Genomic DNA, 10539 nt, shown 5'->3' on the forward strand with positions numbered 1-10539 from the left:
TCAGTTTCAGAAATCTGATGAAGGCTCAGCGGGGGAGACATTTGGGAAGATGCCCCAGGTTCGGCTCTGAAGGCTCCTCCTGGGGGGAGCCACCTCTCAGCGGCCTGCCCCTGCCAGGGTCCAAGCTCTGGGCCAGAGGTGCTGGCCTCCCCGCCGTGGGCCGCAGAGTCCCCACCTCAGGGCTGGGTTACTGGGCTAGCCAAGTGGAGACAGCACAGGCCCTTAGAGCCCAGGCTGGGCATGGCCTGGTTCTCGGGGCTCACTCTCCGCTGTGCTGGGCTTTGCCCGTCAGCCGGCGGCGCTGGGTCTTGCTCGTACGAGTGGCACTCGGGGGCTTCTTGGTGGAGTCTTGGGCCCGTCGGGGACGTTTCCTCTTGGTCTTTTTGCGACTGTGCGCGTGCAGTGATGCCGTGAGAGCGGAGATCCTGTAGGAGGTGGAAGGCTGGTGAGGCTGGGGCCGCATTTACTCTGGGGAGCAGGGCCTGGGTGCAAAGCTGGGTTCAGGGGTGACCGGCTGCCTGGCTCACAGAGAAAGTCGGTACAGGCCTTGAATGCTGGGAGTACCAAATCCATGCCAAAGGCAGCCTGCTCTGACCCCAGAGGGCCTGCCAGTTCCTCCGCTCATAGAAAGGCCCTTACCCCGGGCACTAAGGACGCCCAGGCCTGGCCACTGTCGGGGAGTGGGGGTGGGGAACGGGAGGAGGGATACTCGACAGGCAGAGCAGAGTGGCTGCCCCAGCCCCCACACCTGCCCCATGCCACCCGCCACAGGCTGGCGAGGGGCAGCTCCACAGGCCCTGTCACCACTGTCAGCCACGAGGGAGCAGTATCCTAGGGGAGGACAGACCAGGGCTCACCGCTGGGACAGGAGGGGGTCTCTGGACTTCCTGGGTAAGGCTCTGGTCGGCTTCTCCACGGAGGACGCCTCTTCCTCGGACCCGTGCCCAGCCCCTTGCTGAAGAAGCACAGGACAAGGACCGTCACACGGAGCGGTAGATCGCGAGGCCTGACACCAGCAGTCACGGCTCGGTCAGGGCGGGGCATGGCCTACAGCCTCAAGGCCTGGCTCAGGGCTCGGAGAAGGCCACGGGTGGACAAGCCATGTACCCCCCTGAAGCGGGGATCACAGGGAAGAGCTGAGTCTCACAGCCTTGTCCCCCTTTTCTTCCAGCTGTGAGCGTCTGCATGTCCACGGCAAGCTGAGGCTGGGAGGACTTACAGAAGAACGAGCAGGAGACAGAAGAGGAGCGTGAGCTCGGTAAGGACGCCACAAAGCGCTGGCTCGAGGCTCAAGGACGCCTTCACCAGTGACAGGAAACGTGCTTTGCCTTGTGACTCAGGACACACAGGTACTGAAATGCCCACCCCACCCAGATGGACGCAACTCAGATGGAAACAAACATTTCGTTGAGATGGTACTTCACTGGGAGGCTTTGTGATACTTTCAATGACATTCTGTTCTATTTCTTTCCTCTTTTTCTTTACTTTTGAACATTTTTTAATTTTGGGGTTTTGTTTGTTTTTGGTTTTTTTGAGAGCTTATTAGGCAGTTCTGCCTGCATAACGTTTCCCTGTCACTTCCAAAGCCTCTCCCTCGCTCATATTCCCCAGCAGGTAGTCCCCCCCACTGAGGAGGAACACTGCATCACACCAACTGAAGCAAAACAACACAACATGCTGCTGCTTCACGCAAAAGCAGTGCTCTCCTCTGCCCTTTCCGGAAGGTTCCATGGCTCCCGAGTCAGGGCCCATGGAGTGCTTTTAAAATTTAGGGGGATCCCCCCCCTTTTTTTTAAATGTCAGTTGCAATCTGTGAGTACCTCCCCACTCACAGCTTGCAAACTCAGTGTTAGTGCGCACGGCTGGGCCGCGTTTTTGCTGTTCCCACGCACTGCAGTGATCACCATACCCCGCTATCTTCGGTGTTTCTTTTGGATGAATCGCTTTTACACTCACAGCAATCCCATGAGACAGTGCCATCAGCAGTGACCCCCACAACTTACTGGCGAAGACACTTGCCCACGTTCCCACAGCCGCTGAGTCATGGAACTGGCTTCTGCAAGCCCCAGGGTCAGGGATTTTGTTCAGGCCTGGGCAAGTGCCCAGGAGGGAAAGAGCCCCTCGCACTGCAATCCCCATAAAGGGAACAGCACTCGGCACCCCCAACAAGCCAGCCTGCACCTGGGGCCCGTCTTCTCTAGGGCTGGAAGTTACACCCACCTCAGGCGGAGACAGTCCCAGCAGCCGGGCCCCCGAGAAGTCCAGGTCGCTGATGGTGGTCACGGTGACTGTGTGGTTGGGGTGATCATACTGCACCGACTCTGTCTTGGCTGTCACCAGCCTGTCCAGTTCATCTGCCTCCTCTGCGCAAGGCGGGCACAGAACCGGCTGTCAGCCTCAGAGCACAAGTAGCCAGACTCTCACCCCCTGCTCAGCCCTAGACTGCAACGGTTCCCTCTACGCTACGGGAGAGTGTCCAGGAAGTCAGCGGCTCCAGAGCCCGGCCTGCAGGCAAATGTAAGTGATTCAACTCCTCCCTTGATGCTCCGGGGAGACCTCAGAGCATCTGGTTCTCATCTAGGACAAACCTCGTGTGATCCCAGCAGCTGCTGCTGCCCACTCCCCCCCTCCAAGTCCTCCAGGCCTCAGGAACTGGGCTTTCTGCTCAGGATCGCTTCACCAAGAGGTTGGTCCTTCCTGTGTCTGATCCACTCACATTCAGAGGTTGCTGAAGACTGCCCCTGGCCCTGACATCACCCCCAAGACCCCTGGAGCTAGGGAAGTTAGCTGTGCAGCCCCCACACCTCTCCCCTTCCACCCACCCAGGGATAAATAACCTAGGCCTGTTGGCTATTCTCCAGGTCAGGGTAAAGATGGGACTTACCCAGAGCCTCCTCTCTCTCTGCCAGCATCTTCAAGTATTCCTGATGGCGCTGAAACCAAAAGGGAAGGGAACACAGTGAGTGTGGCCTCTCCAGCCAACCCCAGGCGGGAGCATTGTTCATCTCCAGGGTGAGTGAGACCATGAATGACTCCTAGTGAAACACCAGGAGATTCCATCCTAAGCCTTCCCCAGACGAGGGCCCACCATGATTCTCTCTGTACAAACTGCTCCCCAGGCCTGCCCACACCTTCCCTTATTCCTGCAGATGTTCGTATTAAGGCCATCCAAGGATGTAAATCCCTCAGGAATCAGATTTTATATACACACACACACACACTCTCTCTCTCTCCTTCTCCCTACCCCCTTCCCTCACCCATCCTCCCCCTTTGCACCTCCTCCCGGAGCTTCTTCTGCTCCTCCTTGAGCCGATGCTTGATCTCCTCAATGGCTGCCTTTTTCCGCTCTACCTTCCTCTTATGGAAGCCAGTCAGGTATTCCCTAAAGGAAAGAGGCAAGGGAGAGTCGGGAGGAGACACAAGGAAAGAAAGGCTCACTCCAGGAAGAGAAAAACCACTAATACTGTACTATTACAAAAATCTACACATGGGCACCTGGGTGGCTCAGTCAGTTAACCACCTGCCTTTGGCTCAGGTCATGATCCCCAGGGTCCTGGGATTGAGTCCCGCATAGGGCTCCCTGCTCAGCGGGCAATGTTTCTCCCTCTGCTCTTCCTCCACCCCCGCCTCCGCTGCTTGTGTGTGCTCGCTCTCTCTCCCAAATTAAAAAAAAAACAAACAAAAAACCTTAAAAAAAATGTACATGTGTCACCTCACGTATTCCTCACAACAACCTGTGTGGTAGGTATCAATCCGTTTTACAGATGGGAACACTGAGGAACAGAGAGGCTAGACTACTTGCCAAAGGTCATAGAGAGTGTAAGGTCAGAAGAGGGAGATGCTGCTTCTTTCCACCCATCCCCCCTCCAGGGCTCTCAGCCTCAACAGGGCCAGGTAGGTGGGCCTATGCACCCTAGGACAGGCAGGGGGCCCTTTCTATGTCGCCAGATTCCATGACCCAGTGAATTAAGCCACTTCTAGCAGGGCTTTCAAGGCCACCCTCACCCAGATATCCACAAACTTTCCACTGGACTGGCACCCATATCCCCAGGACAGCCGCCCCCAGACCCATCAGTAAGGCCCGTCGATGCCACCCTGCATTCGCCTCCCCTATCTGATCCGGGCTCCTTCTCATCTCTCTAGTGCTGGCTGCACCATTCCCAAACGTTCCGGGGGCCCAACACTAGGCTTTTCGCTGACCCACTGCCATATGGCAAAGTGGCGCTCTGAGCAGGGGACATCTGATGGACCGGACGCTGAGGCTTAGGGGTCCAGCTCAGGGGTCCCGAGATCTGGCACCCACACACCGAAGGAGCTCACGACACGTCTGATGAGGGCATAAATGAACTTAAGCCACGCTCATCTCATTCACTCCTCATTCATCAACAACACTGAGCGCACGGCCTGCGGGGCTGCGGGGCCGATGGGCTGGGCCCGGGAGGTCGAAGCCTGAGCTCCGGGCCCCGCCCCCGCCCCCGCCCTCTGGCCGCGCGCACAGCAGGACCCGGGCCAGCTGGGGCGCAGACCTAGCGACGGGAGGGCGGGGAGGGCGATTCCATTCCCCAGGCGTGGGGGCCGACCGCGGCCGCTTCCATTCCGCGGGGGGGGGATGTCGAAAGGGAGCCTCGGGCCACGCCGAGAGGGCGGGGCCGGAAGGGACCTCTGCGTGAGCGTCAGCCGCCCGGCCGCGGCCCTAGCTGTGGCCTCGGCCGGCGGCCTGAAGGACATCAGCTCCAGCCTTGGCACTCACCGCCGCTTCTCTTCGTCGAAACTGAGAACAAGCCGCGGCCGCCGGTGGTCGCCATCTCGCTTCTTCTTGTTGCGGCCCATAGCGGTGAGGCCTCTGGCGGCGCGCCTCCCGCACGCCTAAGACACTTCCGGGTGTATCGTCTTTTAGCCTCTCGGGCGCGCCTCGCACTTAAGACACCTCAGTTCCGTTGCCCAGGCCCCGCCTTTTAAAGGGGCCGCGGAGCCCGCCTCCCCAGCCCTGCCTTCTGAGGGTTAACACTCAGGTACTTGCCCCCCCCCCCCCCCCCCCGTGATTCCTAACCCCAATCCCTGTCCTAGACTAGCAACGGTGAAAGAGAGGTCCCAGGGTTTAGCACGGTGCCTGGGCACGCGGTAGCCGCTCAGTACGGAGTTATTAGTGAATGGCCAAATATTGCTGATCCTACTTTTGATTCTGATGTCAACTCGTCAGTGGTCTCCAAGAACACATTTCTGGCGCCACACTCCCTGGATTAGAATCCTGGTACCCCCAATTACAGCTGTGGTTCTGGACCGATTGCCTTCGCTTGGCTGCAATTACCCTATTTGTAAAATGGGGATAATTATAGTGACTTTGTAGGGTTGTGCAAGGCAGTGGTTTTCAGACTTTGGCGTTTATCAGAATCCCCTGGGGGGCTTGCTGAAACCAGATCTCTTGGCCCCACCCTAGAGTTTCTGATTCAGCGGGTCTGGAGGGAGCCCCATAATCTGCAATTCTAACAAGTTCTCAGGGGATGCTGATCTTGCTGGTCCACGGACCACACTTGGAGAACGATGATGATGAAGAAAAGTGAGTTAGGTAACATTGCGTGTAATATATGCCACACTTGAGTTTGCTACACACGCCATCTCCCCTCTCTGTGTCTCCGGTTCCCCAGGTGTGGCATGGGGGTGTGATAATAACATGTCCTTTACTGAAGACGGCGGGCATGTGAAGGCATTCTGTGAAACACCGCCTGAAGGGGAATTTTAGTAACTGGGATGGGATGCCCGAATCCCCCACTCTCAGTTCATCCCTGCTGGGGCGCTGCACGCAAGCTGCTGCCCTTGCTTTGAAGGCCTGGCCAGCCTGGCGGGGCTGGTGGTCATGACAGTGCAGGGGATGGTTCCTGTGCAGAGGGCTTCCCAGAGGAGGTGATCCCAGAACTGGCTGAGAGTGGGGCTGTCAGAGGAATAACAGACCCTTAAGACCCGCCTCCCCCTCCATTTCTCCTTGGACAAGTGATTGGACCCCAGAGAGCAAGTAAGCACACGTGTATTGAGCGCCTACTGTGTGCCAGGCACCCAGAGAAGGGACCTACCTGTTCTCTCAGAGAGTGGAGGCAAGTTGTCCGGGGTTACAGGGCTATTCTGTCTCCCCCTGTGCTGAGGAATGTTCTCAGGGTCTCCTGTGGATTATTCCAGTGGATCCTGACAACGGCCCTGTGAGGTTGGTGCTCGCTCCTTCCTTCCCTCCCTCCTTTCCTCTCTCTCTTTCTATTTTTTTAAAGGTTTTTATTTTTTTATTTGAGAGAGAGTGAGCAAGACAGAAAGAGGGAGCTTGTAGGCATGAGCCAGGGGCAGGGCAGAGGGAGAGGGAGAAGCAGGCTCCCCGCTGAGCAGGGAGCCCATCAGGACCCTGGGATCATGACCTGAGCCAGCTGAAGGTAGCTGAAGCCAGCTGAAGGTAGCTGAAGCCAGAGCTACCCAGGCACCCCTCTTTCTTTCTTTTTAAAGATTTTATTTTTTAAAGTTATCGCTACACCCACCGTGGGGCTCAAACTTACAACCCCGAGATCAAGAGTCGTAGGCTGCACCGAGCCAGCCAGGTGCCCCCTGCTTTCATCCCTATTATACAGATGAGGAAAGGGAGGCTCAGACAGGGAAGTCGTCCGGTGAGGAAGTGGTATATGGAGCCATTCCCTGACTGCTGCCCTCGCTGAGCTTCCAGGCTGGCACAGAGACAGGGACCAGGTAAGGGCACAGCTGCGCCTGCAAGACCTTGTGCGGGGAGCTCTGGGCGGTTGGCCCACCCAGCCCTCGCTGCCTGCCTACCCCCCTGGGGGGGGACCTCAGGGAGCCTCATGTGCCAAAGCCCCCAGTGCAGGGTGAAGCCCTCCTGCCAGGAGACGAGCCGAGGGACTGGGACCCCACCCAGACTCTGAAACTTCACTGCAGCTCATGGTCTAAAACACCCACCACTCTTTGGGGGCGCCTGGGTGGCTCAGTCCGTCAAGTGTCTGACTCTTGGTTTTGGCTCAGGTCATGATCTCAGGGTCATGAGATGGAGCGGCAGTTGAGCCCTGAGTCAGGTTCCTGCACAGGGGGGAGTCTGCTTCTCTCCCTTTCCCTCTGCCCCTCCCCCCACTTGTGCGCTCTCTCTAAAATAAATTAATAAATCTTAAAAAAAAACAAAACACACCCACCACTCTTTGGATTGGTTTCTCCTTGAAATCACTTTTATGTTTATTGAGCACCTACTTGATGTGGGAAACAAAGGCAGAAGAAAAAATTACTAAATTTCCTGGCTACCTACAGCCCATTCACAAGTCTGAAACAGGCAGAGTGATATTCCTCTAGGAACTCAACTTCCTTGATGTTAATTCCTCCTAAGGGCAAAAGGCAATGCTAGCCTGACCCCACCCTACCCCCATCCTGTGAGTCTACTTTAACATATAAAAATTCCTTTAGAAATTTCCTTTATCTCTAAACCCCCAAGACACGTGTTGGCAATCATCCCCCAAGCACAGGGCCTACCAATATACATCTGAAGGGTCTCATGACTAAGGTTTTACTAGATAGTAAAATGACCTTTTCCTAACAATAGCTTGCCCGCTCAAAGTCCTGGAAGCCTTACTTCCAAAATTCCTTAGAGACTTACACTATCCCTAACCCCCTCCCAACTTGAAAGTCTATAATGGGCCACTCCTCATGACCCCTCCTCTTTCTGCCCACGGGTCCTGTCCCCGTGCTTTAATAAAACCACCTTTTTGCACCAAAGATGTCTCAAGAATTCTTTCTTGGCTGTCAGTTTCGAATCCTAATGTCTTTCCTACATCTCTACTGTGTGCCAGGAACCAGGCATTTCTCTACATTATCTCACCTAATCCTGGCAATAACCCCACAGGGTAGATATGAGTATTAATGCAATTTGATGATGAGGCAACTGAGGTTCAGAGAGATCTAGTAACTGGTCCAGGGGCACACGGTGATGGGGCTGGGGTTTGAACACAGGTTTGACTCTGAGCCCAGTTTCCTTCCTGCAGACCCAGTGGTCTCATTCCCTATCTGCCCCAGAACTTTGCTTTGCCCCATCGTAGTCCCTCCCAGTCCTGGGGTATTGTGGGTGTTCAGCCGGCCTAGCAAGAATCTGTGGGGCTGAACGGAGAGGAGCAGAGAAAGGCAGTCCAAGAGACACTTTCTCCGATGTCCAGCAGAGGGCGTCCCGCCACAGCCAGACTTCCAAAGCTGTTTGTCTCTGGGTGGCCACTTGGGTGCCCCAGGAGAGCCTGGAGATTGGGTGTGGTTCACGGCAGCCCCCCAGCATGTTCACTCCATCCTCCTGGGCCCTCTTGTAGAGATGTGCTCCCCAGGGGACCCACTGAGATGGAAATCATCCACCCAAAAGGGCCCAGGTGCAAATAATGACCCCCATTTTACAGATGAGGAAATTAAGGCTAGGGGGGTGGGAGAGCGCCACCCTGGGTCCCACGCTAGCGCTGCCTCGCCTGAAGAGTGAAATTGGCTAGGCTCCCACCCCCCCACACCTCAGAAGACAGTGCCCTGGAGCTTGGGGGGAGCCCATTGAGGTGCTGATTCTAAGTCATCCTGAACATTGGCTCAGTTCTAGGTGCTGCTTCCCAGGGAGGTAGGGGCCCTGGAGCAGGGAGCAGGAAGCAAAAGATGCTGGGGAATGGTCTGCGGGGTTGCCAGGCCATCAGCTCAGGTCCCATCACTTTTGACAAGTGAGTATGATGGGCTGGGTTAAACACTGCCCTCTAGGGCGCCTGGGTGGCTCAGTCATTAAGCGTCTGCCTTCGGCTCAGGTCATGCTCCCAGGGTCCTGGGATCGAGCTCCATGTCGGGGTCCTTGCTCTGTGGGGCGCCTGCTTCTCCCTCTCCCTCTGCCCCTGCTTGTGTTCCCTCTCTGTCTCTGTCAAATAAATAAATAAAATCTTTTAAAAAATTAAAAAATAGGGCGCCTGGGTGGCTCAGTTGGTTAAGCGACTGCCTTCGGCTCAGGTCATGATCCTGGAGTCCCGGGATCGAGTCCCGCATGGGGCTCCCTGCTCAGCAGGGAGTCTGCTTCTCCCTCTGACCTTCCTCCTTCTCATGCTCTCTCTCATTCTCTCTCTCTCAAATAAATAAATAAAATCTTTAAAAAAAAAATTAAAAAATAAAATAAATAAACATTGCCCTTTGAGGGAGTAGAGCCTGGTGGGTCTTGGAAGGCATGTCCTCTTTGGAAACCAACAGAAGAGGGGCTCATGGAGACCTCATCTCAGGCCGACTAAGTTTCCCAGAACTCCTCTGCTCGGCAGGGAAGAGGCTGTGTGCAGCAGGAGGCCTCTGGGAGCTGGGAGGCTGCCTACTTCTACTCAGTTCCCTGCGGGGCCGGGCTGGCATGTCCCCCAACACCCCACGCTCCAGTTCCTCCTATACAGAACCAGGCCAGCAGAGGCGTCTGGCTGGCTTAGTCCATAGAGCATGTGACTTTTTTTTTTTAAGATTTTATTTACTTACTTGACAGAGACAGAGGTAGCGAGAGCAGGAACACAAGCCGCGGGAGTTGGAGAGGGAGAGCAGGCTTCCCGCCGAGCAGGGAGTCCGATGTGGCACTCCATCCCAGGACCCTGGGATCATGACCTGAGCTGAAGGCAGACACTTAACGACTGAGCCACCCAGGTGCCCGAGCATGTGACTCTTGATCTTGGGGTCGTGAGTTCAAGCCCCAAGTTGGGTGTAGCAATTATAAACAGACAGACAAACTTAGGGAGAAAAAAGGAAAAGAACTGGGCCAGCAGTTGTGCCAGGACCACTGCCTGAGCCCCTCTCCCCAGTGTTGGGATGAAGGTTCTGCCCAGGGTCGCAGAACCAGCAGCTTCCAGACTAGAGTCCTTGGTTGCCCTTACGCACCAGCACAGGTAGTATGTGGCCTGGGGCCACGAAGCTGGCCTGCCTGGGCAGCCCCACAGAGCTCAGCAGGGCCGGTGCAGACCAAGGAGTCATGCCATCCTACGGAACTGTCTTCCTTCCCTTTAAACTGGGATGATAACGATGAGGGAGCAGAAGGCTACCTGAAGACAAAGCTCAAGCTGACACCCTGCAACCTCCCCCCACCCCCACTCCTGGGTGGGACATGTGTGACATTCCTCCAGGAAGCACCTATCTTAATGTTAATGGCTTGGTAGAAGAGTAAACGATCTTTTTTTTTTTTTTTAAAGATTTTATTTATTTTTTTGACAGAGAGAGACACAGTTAGAGAGGGAACACAAGCAGGGGGAGAGGGAGAAGCAGGCTTCCCGCTGAGCAGGGAGCCCGATGCGGGGCTCGATCCCAGGACCCCGGGATCACGACCCGAGCCGAAGGGAGACGCCTAACCGACTGAGCCACCCAGGCGCCCCAAGAGTAAACAATCTTAACTTTGACAGTGGCAAGGTCTCTTTAGCAGTATCTTGAAGGTCCCCTTTAACAATATCTAGTAGGTCCCCTTTAGCATTATCCTGTAGGTCCCCTTTAGCATTAACTTGCAGGTCCCCTTTAGCATTATCCTGCAGGTCCCCTTTAGCATTA

General features: G+C 55.7%; 1 protein-coding gene across 1 annotated transcript; it reads right to left on the reverse strand.

Moving 5' to 3' along the window:
* NOL12 (nucleolar protein 12) lies at nt 1-4856 on the reverse strand. The gene is made up of 6 exons (XM_034987551.1): nt 4751-4856; nt 3277-3382; nt 2885-2933; nt 2221-2363; nt 858-955; nt 1-425 (listed from the first exon to the last, which is right to left on the reverse strand). Exons 1-6 carry the CDS (start codon nt 4828-4830, stop codon nt 260-262), a joined length of 642 nt encoding a protein of 213 aa, XP_034843442.1. The 5' UTR covers nt 4831-4856; the 3' UTR covers nt 1-259.
* Between the last annotated feature and the right edge of the window lie 5683 nt (nt 4857-10539).

This window comes from Mirounga leonina, unplaced genomic scaffold (assembly GCF_011800145.1).
Source record: "Mirounga leonina isolate KUSES-001 unplaced genomic scaffold, KU_Mleo_1.0 Mir_418, whole genome shotgun sequence".
Taxonomy (NCBI): Eukaryota; Metazoa; Chordata; class Mammalia; order Carnivora; family Phocidae; genus Mirounga; species Mirounga leonina.